Source organism: Grammomys surdaster, unplaced genomic scaffold, assembly GCF_004785775.1.
Source record: "Grammomys surdaster isolate TR1022 unplaced genomic scaffold, NIH_TR_1.0 364, whole genome shotgun sequence".
In the NCBI taxonomy this organism is placed as follows: domain Eukaryota; kingdom Metazoa; phylum Chordata; class Mammalia; order Rodentia; family Muridae; genus Grammomys; species Grammomys surdaster.
The window spans coordinates 3,430,643-3,444,832 of NW_021604783.1; the positions used below are offsets into that span (position 1 = coordinate 3,430,643).

At 50.6% G+C, this 14,190-nt stretch overlaps 3 protein-coding genes across 3 annotated transcripts; all 3 read right to left on the bottom strand.

Moving 5' to 3' along the window:
- Window positions 1-2,717: 2,717 nt before the first annotated feature.
- On the bottom strand, window positions 2,718-6,821 carry Spem3 (SPEM family member 3). Its single transcript, XM_028780085.1, is given in 5 exon segments — window positions 2,718-2,753; window positions 2,755-4,145; window positions 4,236-6,168; window positions 6,370-6,426; window positions 6,684-6,821. Coding segments are annotated over 5 exon segments (3,555 nt in total).
- A 918-nt stretch (window positions 6,822-7,739) lies between these two features.
- Window positions 7,740-9,537, bottom strand: Spem2 (SPEM family member 2). Its single transcript, XM_028780198.1, has 3 exons — window positions 9,400-9,537; window positions 9,187-9,244; window positions 7,740-9,085 (listed from the first exon to the last, which is right to left on the bottom strand). The coding sequence occupies exons 1-3, from the start codon at window positions 9,535-9,537 to the stop codon at window positions 7,758-7,760; spliced, it is 1,524 nt and encodes a 507-aa protein (XP_028636031.1). The 3' UTR covers window positions 7,740-7,757.
- Window positions 9,538-12,270: 2,733 nt separating this feature from the next.
- On the bottom strand, window positions 12,271-13,569 carry Spem1 (spermatid maturation 1). The gene is made up of 3 exons (XM_028780036.1): window positions 13,351-13,569; window positions 13,204-13,261; window positions 12,271-13,032 (listed from the first exon to the last, which is right to left on the bottom strand). The coding sequence occupies exons 1-3, from the start codon at window positions 13,492-13,494 to the stop codon at window positions 12,296-12,298; spliced, it is 939 nt and encodes a 312-aa protein (XP_028635869.1). The 5' UTR covers window positions 13,495-13,569; the 3' UTR covers window positions 12,271-12,295.
- Between the last annotated feature and the right edge of the window lie 621 nt (window positions 13,570-14,190).

The window sequence follows — 14,190 nt, forward strand, 5'->3', positions numbered from 1 at the left end:
TGTGTATATATGTGTGTCTGTGTATGTGTATATGTGTGTGTATGTGTGTCTGTGTGTGTATATGTGTGTGTCTGTGTATATGTGTGTCTGTGTATATGTGTGTGTGTCTGTGTGTATGTGTCTGTGTGTGTGTATGTGTGTGTATGTGTGTTGTGTGTGTGTGTGTGGTGGTGGTCAGAGGACAACTTGTGGAAATCAGTCCTCTCCTTCCACCATGTTTATCCCAAGGATCAAACTCAAGTCATCAGGCTTCGATGCTTTACCCATCGTGCTATACTCTTCCTTATTTCCTTCCTTCTTTTTCTTTCTTGTCTGTCTTTCTTTCTTTGAATTGTTTTGTTTTTCAAGAGAGGGTTTCTCTGTGTAGCCCTGGCTGTCCTGGAATTCTCTTTGTAGATCAGGCTGGCCTTGAACTTGTCAATTTACCTGCCTCTGCTTCCAGAGTGCTGGGATTAAAGGCATGCACCACCACCCAGCTTTTCTTTTTTCTAATATGTTTTTATTTTACGTATGTGTGCATGTGCACATCCGTCTCCTCATACCACAGTTTGTGTGTGGAGCTCAGAGGACACCTTACCATAATCGACTCTTTTAACCCTGAGATCAAACTCTCATCAGACTTAGCAGCAAGTGCCCCGACCTTCTGAGCAATCTCAGCAGACCCTTCCCTTTGTATTGAATCAGGGTGTCTTATAGGTAAGATTGGCTTTGAACTCTTACTTCTGTCTCTATCTCTCAAATTCTGAAATTATGAACATGCACTGCCATACCCAGTCTTTAAAGAAAAGAATGATCTGTGATCCTTAGGTGTGGTGGCTCATTGCCTATAATTCTAAGATTGAGACGCTGGGGCAGCAGAGGGTTGCCTCTGAATGTGAGGCCAGCCTGTACCTATACAGTTCCTTCAGCCAAAGTGTCCTCGATGTCTATGCCTCACAGATCAACAAACACCCCACTGCCCAGGACCAGGCATCCAGACAGGTCACATGGTCTCGGATTCCTACCAGAAACAGTAACTGGTGGGGAATCTCTCTTAGGCACCTTCACCAAGAGGCAAGTTACATACCTTATGTTGGAGTTGTTGTCATAGGACAGCCTGAGCTACAGTATTAGAGAATCTCAACTCCTTCCTTAAAAACGGCAGGCATAGTGGTGGAGTATGCCTTTAATCCCAGCACTCATGATGCTAAGGCTGCAGAATCGCAAGTTCAAGCCTAGCATAGACTATATAGAATGAGTTCATAGCTAGCCTGGGCTACATAACAAGAGCAGGTCTCAAAAGAATTTTTTTTCTTTGGTTTTTCGAGACAGGGTTTCTCTGTGTAGCCCTGGCTGTCCTGGAACTCACTCTGTAGACCAGGCTAGCCTCGAACTCTCGAACTCAGAAATCTGCCTGCCTCTGCCCCCCAAGTGCTGAGATTAAAGGCGTGTGCCACCACCACCCGGCAAAATTTTTTATTTTTTTGCTATGATAGAAATGTCCTAGCTGGGCAGTGGTGGCGCACGCCTTTAATCCCAGCACTTGGGAGGCAGAGGCAGGCGGATTTCTGAGTTTGAGGCCAGCCTGGTCTACAGAGTGAGCTCCAGGACAGCCAGGGCTACACAGAGAAACGCTGTCTCGAAAAGCCCCCCCAAAAAGAAGAAGAAGAAGAAGAAGAAGAAGAGAAGAACAAGAAGAAGAAGAAGAAGAAGAAGAAGAAGAAGAAGAAGAAGAAGAAGAAATGTCCTGCGTCTCTGCTGTCCAGTTACATGGGGTTCTCAGAACTTAAAGATGTAGAGCCTGAAGAACAGAATTTAAATTGACGTCTTTTTGAGACAAGCTTTTGCTATGTAGCTCTGTCTTGGCTCAACATACAAATCACCTTGCTTCAGGTTCCCACATTCTGATCATACAGGTGTGATCTACTCTACCCAGCTCAGATTTTTTTTTTTTGAGAGGCTCTACGTAACCCTATCCTAGAAATTATGTAGACCAGACTAGTCTTGAACCCACAGAGATCCACCTGCCTCTGCCTCCTTGGTGCTGGGATAAAAGGCATGCACCACCATGCCCAGCTTAATTTATTATAATCTTAATGAGTGGTTGCCGGCATGGATGCGTGCCACATGTGTGCAATGATCACAGGCCAGAAGATGGCTGAAGTTACAGACAGCTGTGAGCCACCTGGCACAGGACCTGCTCTTACCAGATGAGCCATCTTGTCAGGATTTTTTTTTTTCCTGAGACAAGGTTTCTCTGTGTAACACCCCTGGCTGTCCTGAAACTCACTTTGTAGATCAGGCTGGGCTTGAACTCACAAAGCTCCACCTGCCTCTGCCTCCCTAGTGCTGGGATAATTTTTTTTTTTTTTTGAGTTAGGATCTCCAGTGGCCCATGCTGACCTTGAGTTCATTCTAGAACTGAGGATTCCTTTGAACTCCTATCTCCACTTGCCAAGTGCTGGGATTCAAGTGTGCAACACAACACTTGGTGAGAATTTTAAATTTTAATTGACATTCTGATAGTCACATTTGGCTAGTGGTTAGTATTTTTTTTTCCCCCTGAAAATCACCTATGGAGCTGTGGAGGACGATAGGAACGTGTTCATTCTGTGACTGTTTAAGACAATCAGTATCAGTGGTAGTGCTGGCGTGGAGAGCCTCAACCAGCCACAGAATGCTTCTCTTGCCTCTTTATTCCCGACGCATATTTGTCCCCTCTTTGTTCAAGGTTCTCATCACATTTTGATATCCCCACTCCTTCTGGGTCTCCTCTGAGTTTCTGGGCGCCTCTTGACGAAAGCGCCTGGAAGATAAAGCTTCACACTTATCCCTTCCAGTTACTAACGGTTTCTGGCGGGAATCAAAGACCACGTGACCGTGTGACCGGGTGCCTGGTCCAGGGCAGTGGGGCTTCCAGTTGATTTTGGGAGGCATAGACATCTGGCGATACTTCTGGCAAGGTGGCGGAGCTGTATCTACAGGGTGGTAGACCCAGTCTTGGCTGTCTAACCGCCGTGGGGGTGACTGCAGCTCAATCAGTACAGGTACCGCTGAAAAAGTTTTTAGGTCCGCGGAGATCACTGGGGCCTTGGAAGGGCAGGAATTTTGATTGACAGGGACAGAAGTCCAGGGTAAGTGCTGCTCGGTATTGTCCTTTTGAGAAGCCATCTTACACACGAAGGATTTCACTGGGGAAGGTGTTAGCATTATTGGCTGAAGTGAACCTGAGATTTGAGCAGAATCTGTACCCGGAACATAGCTTTGTCTTTTGGTGAGGCCGGAGTCTAGGATAAGGCCTGAGTCCTTGCAGGGTCTAGCTTGCTGGGTAAGGCCTGGAGGCTTGAAGCCGGAGCCCGGAGCAAGCGCTAGGTCCTGATGAGGACAGGGATCTTGATCCGTTGCTGAGCAGTCCTGAAGGTTAGAGCTTTGGCTATGTTCTGAACTGTAAATGCTGACATCTTGGTTAATGTCCGATCTTTTTTCGGTTTCAGTGGCATTGATAAGGCTGCTACTCTTGTAGGAGTCAGAGTCTTGGATAAGATCTGGGACTCCGCAGATTCCAGAGTCTTTGATAAGGCCTAGATTCTTGTAGTCTCCTGAGTCTTGTTTGAGACCTGAGCTCTTATGGAGACAAGAAGTTTGGACAAGACCTAGGCTCTTAAGGGGACCAGATTCCTGGGTAAGTCCTGAACTTTTGCTCACTTCAGAATCTTCGGTATGGCGCTGACTCTTCTGTGGTCTAGAGTCTTGGGTAAGGCCTACATTCCTGCAGACTCCTGGATGTTGTATATTTCCTGTAACGTTACCTCCAGAATCTCGACAGGTGTCTGGCCTCTTATAGTTGGTCACTGAGAGGGGGTCTTTATTTTTGTTGATTACAGTATCTTGGTTTAATGGCGCATTCCTGTAGACCAGAGAGTCTTGCATAAAGCTCAAAGTCCGCTGGCCAGGTGTTTCATTAGGTAACCCATTCTTGTGGAGACTGGAAGGTGGGATGGCACCCAAGGCTGGACGATTCCTAAGAACACTAGCGTCTTGAATGGCAGCTGGACTCCTTAGGCCAGCATCTTGAGAGAGCTCTAGATTCTTTTGAAGGCAAGAGTCTTGAGAACTGTTTGGGTTCACGCAGAGGTAAAGATCTTGAGTATGATCTGGAAACTTGTAGAAACCCAAGTTCTTGTTGATGCCTGGGGTCAGAGTAAGACCCGGGTTCTTGTGGAGGCTTGAATCTTGGGTAAGGCCTAGGTTCTTCAGGAATCCTGGATTTGGGGTAAGGCTTGGGTTCTTGTGGAGGCCTGGATCTTGGGTAAGGCCTGGGTTTTTCTGGAGTCTTGGATTTGGGGTAAGGCTTGAGTTCTTCTGGAGGCCTAGATCTTGTGTAAAGCCTGTGTTCTTGGGAACTCCAGAATCCTTGGCAAGGGATGGAGTCTTTTGCAGGCCAAGGTCTTGGTTAAGGTTTTGATTTTCAGGGTTTGGAGGTTGGATTAAGGACTGAGAAATGGTGGAGAACTGAGAAGGGATAGAGGAAGCCGTCTGAGGAGAATTGGGAGTTGAGAGAAAGGAGGGGGCTTGTGTTAAATTGGAGAGCTTCTGATGGTTAGACTGAGACACAGCAAATGTTCTGGGAGAAACAAGCGGCAGAGAGAGAGTGCATGGTGGAGGGACGGTGGGCAGCATGCTCTGGGTAGGGCTGGGGGAGTGAAGGCAGGGTTTCGAGGGAGTGGCATCCTGGGCATAGACCAGGAACTGGTGGTAGAGCGGAGCCTGGGCTTCCCCAGTTTTCCTCTCAGAACAGCAAGGAGGAACGCTGCTGTAAGGGAAGGTCTTGGGCTGGGAGAACTTATCTTTGGCATTATCTGAGCCCTTCCATTCCATGTTCCCCAACTCCAGGTAGCCCAGCGTAGGCCCTGAAGGAGGCTCAGCACTGTCTCCACCATGCTGCTTTGGTGTTTGCTCAGTAGTACTAGAATTTACCAGGCCCGTCACCTCTTGAGGCCTAGAGAGGGTGTTCAAGTCCTTCCTGAAGTACCTCGAGTCCTGGGAGCTGTGTTTAGGGAACGTGTTCTGCTTCACTCTTCGGGCATCATAGACCATATGGCTAGTAGGAAAGCTGGGGCCAAAAGTAGCCACCATGGAAGGGACAGAAGACAGGATAGGGGTAGAGCTGGTGGTAGGAACTTGAGCAGGTGCTTGAGTAGTAGTCATGGTCATGGACAGTGCTAGGGCAGGGGCTGGGGCACAGGTTGGGACAGGGGCCAGGACACAAGTGGCGGGGGTGAAGGTTGAGGAAGGGGCTGGGGCAGAGGTTGGGTTGGGCGCTGAGTTACGGGCATACAGATGAATGGGAGAATGGGATGGGACATGTCCTAAGACTTGAGACGTTGTTTCTTTAGGGACATCAGCTTGGGCGCGGGTCAAGGTGTGTACTGGGATTTGGACTGGATCGTGGCCTTGGGACTGGAAGGAAGCATATGCAGGAGACTTGGTTGGGGGTTGAGGTGATGTATGGACAGAGTTTTTCTTGGGGCTGTGGGCTAAACCTTGGGCTGGGGTTGTGGTTGATAGTGGGCTGGAGGGCAGGGTCTGTCCCAAGGCATGGGATTGACTATGAGTTGGGGCCTGGGTGGGGGGATAGGGTGAGGTGGGTGCTGGGTGACGGGATGACGTAGGAGGTGGAGCCTTGGCTGGTTTTGGTACTTCACTGAGGGCTGGGGTAAACTCTGCTGCACGGGATGGCGGTGTGTGGGCCGAGGTATGCTTAACACCCTGTGCCCTGAATTCAGAGTGCTCCGAGGTCTGAGTCTGGGACTGGGTGGAGGGGTGCTCATGGGTGTTGGTTGAGGTATAGGTTAGAGCCTGGGCCGGAGCATGGGGTGGACTGTCAACTGTCGCCTTAGTCTTGTTGTCTTTGGGTGAAGAGGGCGGAACCATGTTCAGCTTGCTTATCTTTGGAATCTGGGGAGAGATCTCTGGCCTGGAAAAGGAAGAAGCTTGAGTCTTCGTGGCTGTGGCGGGAGGGGCTTCTCCAGCTCCTATCAGCCCTTCTTTCCACAGTTCCCACGGGGCTTCCGTGGGAGCCCTGCCATGTCCACACTGGGGTGGCATCCAGCAGCACCTAGAAATGTTCTCATCATTTGTATCTGGTATCCAAGAGTCAAGGTGATTGACATGCCCGGGTAGGAAGCCGGGGCGGTGGTGGAATTGGGCAGGGAGTCTTGAACACAGGTTCTTGGTATCTGCAGTATAACACATGCACATGGGTCGGGTTTAGACCAATGGGTTGCTTTCCCTGCTGTAGGGAGAGCAGGATGGGGAAGGACAGGGTGCCAGGGTGGGAGTAGGGGCTGTGACAAAAGGGACAAGTACATCCCCAGGAGACCACTCACCTTTGGGGAAATAGTGATGGAAAAGAATCCGCAAAGAGCTCTTCAGATGCTTCCAGAGCTGAGGGGAGCAGAGGAAGGAGAGCCCAGAGGTCAGGTGAGCCCTGAAGGTCAGTGTTCATCTGGCCGCATCCCAGCCGACCTCCCACTTTAGCCCCTTGGGCCCCCCAGAGCTTGGGCTGAGCCTGGAGGCACATGCCTATAACTACAGCTCTCAGGAGACTGAGACGGGGAGATTATAAGATTCACCCCAAGTCAAAACTAACAAGCAAACAGCCCCTGAGCCCCCTCTACCCCGTGCCCAGACCCTGCCCTGACCAGAGTCACCACATTGATTCCCACGTTGAGCAAGATGAAGGTGCCCAGAATCAGAAGAATTGAATCTCCTAAATCCTGGCATTTCCTGAGGTTGGTGCCAGAACAGGAATGGGCTCCGTGGTAGATTCGTTCACCCATGACCTGGGGTCCCAGGCCTACCTGGGCCCCATGGCCCCCACAAACTAGAAAACAGGCCCGCCCCCTAGTGGGGGAGGGGAGGAGGATTGAGTCACAATGGAGCAGATGGCTGGGATCACAATGAGATGGTGGAGGAGGTCCCAGGATGAAGTGCCCTGGTGACCAGGTCTGAGGAACTTAAGCCTGTAGGCCAGCACCCCTCCCTTTTCTCAACCACTCCACCTCACCGTGTTCTGATGCGCTTAACTCAAATACGCCTTACTCAAGAAGTTGAAAACCCAGAATCTTGCACCCCTTGATCACTCCTGAGATCAGGAATCCCCTTGACCTCAGAGACTTAGCTGGAATCTAGAGCCTTAGACTTCTTCCCACACTGAGTCTCAGGCTCTTGTCTGCCTGTTCTCTGGCCTCAGTTTTTTGCGTTTTTTTTCTCTGAATTTACTTTATGTATATATGTACACGAGTATGTTGCCTGCATGTCTGTGTGCCACAGTGTGCCTGGTCCACATGGAGGTCAGAAGAGGACATCAGGTCCCCTGGAACTGGAGTTACAAATGGCTGTATGGGTGCTGGGAGGAGAACCCAGGTCTTCTGCAAAAGCTGCCCATTTACTGAGTCTCCGCTCCAAGCCCTGACCTCACAGGTTCTTGAGCAGAGCTGAGTTCCTTTGGGAACAAGAACGGAGTGCACTGAGACCTCCAATCTGCAATGTAGAGCGGGTGAGACTCTCCGTACAGGATCACCAGGCACCTACTAGCAGGAACATAGCCCCCAGGGCAACAGGAACAACTAGCCAAGAAGAGTGGTGTCTCGTTTCAAGAATCCCAGGCCACTGAAAGGAGAACTTCCAAACAACAGACAACAACAGAGTTTTCTGGACTCTTTCTCTTTATTCCTTTCTCCATGCCTTGCCCCAGTATTCACGTTCACCTCTGCTCAGTTGAGTTTCCCTGTCCGGCTTCTATGCAGAGAGGGCCTTGAAGCTGAGGTGGAAGGTGGTGGCAGCGAGCTGGCCCGCCCTCTGTTCTCCTGCACCTGCCTCTTCAGCTCCAGGCTGTCATACACCTGGTAGTTGGCATTGCCGCCTGGATTCCGACTGAGCGGAACAAAGGTGGTTGGAGGTGGGGTTGGGTCAGAAATCTGGACTTCCGCCAAGCGCTGGGAGGAGTGAGGGATCATCAGGCCCGAGCTGGCAGTTGGGGCCCTTTGGTACGAAGCCTCACCCAGTGCCGTGAGGGAAGTAGAAGTGGTCAGAGGATGTCGAGAGGGGAAAACCTCAATCCAGTCAGGGGCTCGCCTGCGGACTTCGTGAGATTCCCGGGAGCTATAACCCACGTGTCCCATGGATTGTGGTGGGCTGTGGTTCGGTTGGCTGTGAGTGTAGCTAGGGAAGTTCTGCCGATAGGCCTGTGAGGAGTTGTGGTCCCGGTAGCCTGGGGCCTCTGGCCTGGGGTTCCTGGATACAAAGGCAGGTGGCGGCGGCTCACAGCCTTCTGTCCCACGGCGCCACTGATCCCTGGCATCATATGGTATGTGGCCCCCTGAAGGGAAAGGGCTATAACCCACAGTGACCCAGGAAGGGTTAGGAAGCAGCCGGCGTGGAGGAGGCGGTGATGAAGCCCACTGCTCAGCTTCCACGTTACCCCAAATCCGGGACTGTGAATAATGGGGACCGAAGCCCTGTAACCTCAGTTCTGATTTGGCTTCTACTCGCTTAGGCAAGCGGCGCAGCTCTGGTGACAGGTAGAGAGAGGGTAATGGGAGGCTGGCGAGGATTCCACCCTGGCGACCCCACAGTCCCACATTGGAGGCCAGACGTACTGGCTTACGCAAACCACCCCAGCTCCTACGGGGTTGCTTGGCATGCGGGCAGGACCGATCATCCTCCAGAAGGGAATCCCGGTCTTCCAGGTCAAAAAAGGGCATTGGCCTCATCTGTGACACCTTGTGGCTTTGAGGTTGTTTACGAAAGGTTGGGCAGCCATGGGGGAATTGCCTGTTGTTCCGAAGTCTCTGCTGGTGGCTGTGGCAGCCCTGTTGCTGGTTGCTTTGGCGAGTCTGAAGGTTACCCTGTTGGTAGAGGTAGCGCCTGCGGCTGCGCCTGTCATCAGAGCGCTTACGGAGAAAATGGGAAGAGGAAGAGGAACACTGTGTGGGTTGGGCCATCTTCACTTGTACAGGGTCGAGGACACAGTGGATGTGGACATCCTGTACGTTGGCTGGCTGGGGCTCTTTGGGGGGACATTCGGTAACCTGGACTTCATCTAAGAGGCAAGAGGCAAAAGAGTTCAGGGTTAGGAACATGTGGTCCCGGTTTTTTAGGATCAGGGTGTGTGTGTGTGACACTGTTGTCTAGCATACTTACTTTTCTGATTCATCCAACAGATCATCTTGTCTATGGCATTCTGGAGCCCATTCCACATCTGGAGGTGGTGGGAAGATGGGAGTGAAGACCAGCTCTCCAATCCCACCCCCGTTCCCAACAACCCCACCCATTTCTGCAAGTGAAGCAAGCTTGTAGCTGGCTTTTCTAGAGAGCCTTCAGCATTCCTGTAGGTCATCCACAGTAATCACTGACCACGGTTGTCACATTGAGGCTGATGTTGACCAGAATGATGAGGCCCAGCAGCAGGAATAGGATGTTCTCAGCATCCTGGGGGCTTTCTTGGTATTGATTGCAGCACCCCAGGGAGTTCTGCAGCAGCTGGTTTTCCATGGTGGGGGGGTCCTAAGGCCACCTGGGCCACCCCCCCACCCAACCCAACCCACACTGTTTTCACGCCAGAATTGAGAGATGCTTACTACCTGGGGGAGAGCCAGGTCATAATGAGGCAGGTTAGAGTCATAAAGCAGGGGTAGAAGAACTTTTATTCACTTTTGACCCACAACATGACAGTTTTTATCTTCGACTTCCATTTGACAGAACATGGCCCTCGGGTACTTGAGTCCAGTCTTCTCGGCCTCCTTGCTTAACCCCATATCTGGCTCCTGGTCAGAAAGTATGTTTGCTGCAGTCATGAGACCATCTTCATGGGGCCAAAATATCCATAAGGAATTTCATTGCTCTTCTGAGACTCGGCAACATCTGTAGCTGGTTGGTATGTCACATTTCATGCCTGCTCTGAGGGCAGCATATAAAGAGATAATGAATGGTACATGACAGAACCATGTCTTTCCCATGCTGACCATCTCCCTGTCATAATTTCTCTTGTACCAGCACCCATGCCCAGTGGTGGCTCATCTGCTTTGGCATCATACAGATGCAGAAGCATACCTTGCTGGGATTGCTGCCCCTGCCAACCGCCAACCCCAACTATGGTCTCCCAAGGAGACTGACTCCTTATTGAAAAACTAATAACCACCACCTTAAGAAAACCACAACACAGTACAGTAGCAATGGGTTTGGCAGCCCTCGCTGCTGGAGAGACTGAGTCAGGAGGGGCTAGTTCTAGGCCATCTGGTGGCTAGTGATACTATCTCAATAAAACAAACACACACACACACCAAATGTTTACTTAGCGCTAGAAAAAAATTACATACTACACACAGTATAAAGATGTAATGTTTGATATGACAGAAGGGGTCTGGGTCTTTTGATTAAACTAGGTTAACAATCACTTATCTATGAAAGAAGCACTGAAACCGCAAGGTTTTTGGTTTGGTTTGGTTTTTTTAATGATAGGGTCTAACAGGGGCTATAGAGATAGATGGCTCAGCAGTTCAGAGTGCCTACTGCTCTTGCAGAGGACCAAGTTCAGTTCCCAGCACCCAGATTGGGTGGCTCACTACCTAGAACTGCAGTTCTAGAGGATCTGACAGCCTTCTTCTGGACTCCATGGACATCACTCTCAGGTGCACATACCCACTCCACCCCCCACATAGACATCTAATGAAATACCTAAAACCTTTATTAAAAAAAAAAAGAGGGTCAGGTGTGGCGGTGCACACCTGTAGTCCAATCATCCCAGATGCAGAAGCAGGCAGATCTCTGAGTTCAAGGCCAGCCATGATCAACACAGTGACAAGGCCAGCCATGATCAACACAGTGACATCTAGGCCAGCCAAGGCTATGTAGTGAAACCCTGTCTCAAAAAACCAAAACAGGGTCTTATATAATCCTTCCTGGCCTGGAACTCAATATGTAGATCAGACTGGCCTTGGACTTGCAACAAAAATCCTGCCTTTGCCTCCAGAGCACTGAGGTTACAGGCATGCACCACTCTGCCAACAAATCATTTTTCATGCTATTTTCAGACAGGGTCTCTGGTAAGCCAGGCTGACCTTGGCAGACTACCTTGAACTTCTTGGTCCTTCCTTCCTCCTGCCAACCAAGCGTGTTTTTATATATAGGAAACTATTCAAAAATGGAGGAAAGGTATTTCCTATGGTCTCCAAACATACAGTACCTTTTCAGTATGTAACAATAAAATTAACATAATTAATGACTTCTTTTTGTTTGGGGGTTTTGTTTTGCTGATAGAATGTCTTGCTATTTTAGTCATGTCTAGCCCAGAACTGGCTGTGTAAGCCTGTCTAGCTTTGAACTTGCAATGAATGACTCTCCTGCCCCAACTTCCTGAGTACTGGGGTTAGAGGCATGTGTTACCAACCAACTTGAGTGTAAGTGAACAACAACAACAAAAAAAGAGTGATTTACAGAAAATTGTGTGTTTATGTGCATAGGAGAATCTCACCATCTAGCAGCAGGGCAGGGGATCGGTTTCTCTGCTGGCCAGTGGATGGAAAATTCGGAAGAAGTTACATGGTGAAGTGTAGGCTGGGATGGTTCACGGGCATTGGGAATTTATCTGCCGGCAGGAATGGCTGCGGGCGTTGGGAGGGAGGTGGAAAGTCTTAAGGCTGTGAACATGATCCCTGGTCACTTGGCCTGAGCCTCTATCTTTCCTTTGTGACATGGACAGGCATAAGATCACAGAAGCTAAGACTAATGGGAAGTCACCTCTTGAGCTGTTCCTATTGTATAACCTCCTGCTTCTAAATCTATTTTCAAAGGTTGCAGAACTTGAGGTTCTGCCTGGGAGATTGAGACAGCCTAGAGACCCTCCCTCTCTCAGCTATCTGCCAAAAGAAACCAGAGCATTAGAGGAACCATGTTTCTGCTAGACCTGTAGTCTAAACCTGGGCTCCGTAGACCTCTGGGTTAGGGCCATGGGGCCTGAGGTCTATCCTCTACTTCAGGACTGTCTGGGGATCTGGATTGACTTGGTGGCTCCTCTGGACACTAAAAGCAAGGTAGAAGCAGTTGGGTGACTTGGAACCAAGAAGGGCTTTAGAAAGGCTCAGGACAGGACCTAGGAGGGCAAGAAGTTGAGTAGGGTCCCCAGGGCTCTATAGGCTGGTCCGGGGAGGTCATTGTCTTAGTGATCAGGAATTCTGGGCACTGTGATGACCATTCTCTTCTATATCACCACGAACCACTTCCTCTCTATTTTATTTTTTCTTTTTGTCCCCAGTCACCTTCCCTTCAGGGGACGATACACCCAATCTTTGCCTGTCCCCTCAGCTGTGCTGGATCCAGAGACCAAGGGGTAACAGTGGGACAAAGCCTCCACCTCCCGGGTCAGTTCTCGTAACCTTCTCCTCACATCTCGGGCATCATAGACTATTCGGCCTGATGAACGGCGCCGGGGTATTTCAGGGACATTTGCTGGACCCAGAAAGGTTGGTGAGATAGGCTGGCCCTGTGCTTGCTCCCCCTCAGCACCTCCCCCTGGCCCTGCCGCATTGTTTTTATGGCTCAAAGCCTCTGGACTGGGAGGCGGGGGATTCACAGTATACACATAGGCCTCTAGGCCCTGCTCTGACCGGATTTCCGTTTTGAGAGGCCTTGACTCTACTGTTGGCTGGAAGCGGATGGTCTGGGGGGGTTGCTCTAGACCGTCTTGAGTCCAAGGTTCCCAGATATCTTGCATAGATTGGAAACTTTCCCAATCTTTAGGACCGTCCCAGTGGCGGGAGCAGATTGCTGTGTGCTGCTGCGGAGGCTTCTCATCATCAGTATCAGGGGCCCAAGCTACTGGGCGGCGGGCACGGCGAGATGGAGGTGCTCGATGGCGGTGACGACGACGAGTGGGGGGGGGGGTCACAGTCATCTTCACAGGGTCCATGGTACATCGAAGATGGACTTCGGGGTGGGTCTGCTTCCTCGAAGGCTGGGCCAGCTTCCCAAGTGAGGATAATTTACTGGTTTCTGTGGATTCAGGAGAGGTGAGGCTGTTGGAAAGGCTGTCTTCTAGAGAGGTGGGATGCGGGGCTTTGAGAGAGAAGCTGCAATTCAGTCTTAAGGATTCAGCTTGGGGTCAGGTGGAACAGAACGCTTGGTTTCTGCCCCTCCTCGGCCCCAACCCCTAGCCTTCCTTACCTTTTTCACAAATGATATGGAACATTCGGTGTAAGAGGATGCGGATTCGGCTCCAGAGCTAGGCATAGGAGGACATGGTGACCACAGGTAGGTCCTTGTAACCAGGCCTGCCTCCCAGCCAACCCATCCACACCCTCCATCCCTGACCAGGGTCACCAAATTGATGCCAATGTTAATACAGATGATGAGACCCAAGAGCAGCAGAATGGAGTTTCCCATGTCCTGGCAGTTGTTGGTGTTGGGGTTTTGATATGAGGCCCACCCAGGCCGTGGCCGCTCAGCCATGGCCATGGCGGTCCCTAGGGCCACCAGGGCCCTTAGGCCCCCAGCCCACTACCCTTAATGCCCACTGGCCTGCCAGCCTGACCTAAAAGGTCCTGAGAGTGACCGGGTCACAATGATGCTGGGGCTTTCCCTCATAATGTACTAAGATGATACTCTCAAGGTGCAAGGCCCAGGGTTGACCCCCAGCTCTAGCCCAGGCCTCGGCAGGAGTCAGACCCTTTTCTTTGCATCCTTTCCTATAGCCAGCCTCCTGGGTGAGCACACTGGCTCACCAATCCATCGGGCATCTGCCCTCATCAGTTTCTACTTCTTCTAAAGCCCCAGGCTCTGGACCACACAGACATAGCTCCTGACCTTTTTGAGACAGGGTCTCATGTAACCTAAAATGGCCTCAAACTTTCACTGGGCGGTGGTGGTGCACGCCTTTAATCACTGCACTTGGGAGGCAGAGGCAGGCAGATTTCTGAGTTCAAGAGTTCGAGGCTAGCCTGGTCTACAGAGTGAGTTCCAGGACAGCCAGGGCTACACAGCCTGTCTTGAAAAAACAAAACCCTGTCTTGAAAAAACAAAAACAAAACAAAAACAAGGCCTCAAACTTTCTTTCTTTCGTTTTTTTTTTTTTTTTGGCTTTTCGAAACAGGGTTTCTCTGTGTAGCCCTGGCTGTCCTGGAACTTACTCTGTAAACCAGGCTGGCCTCAAAC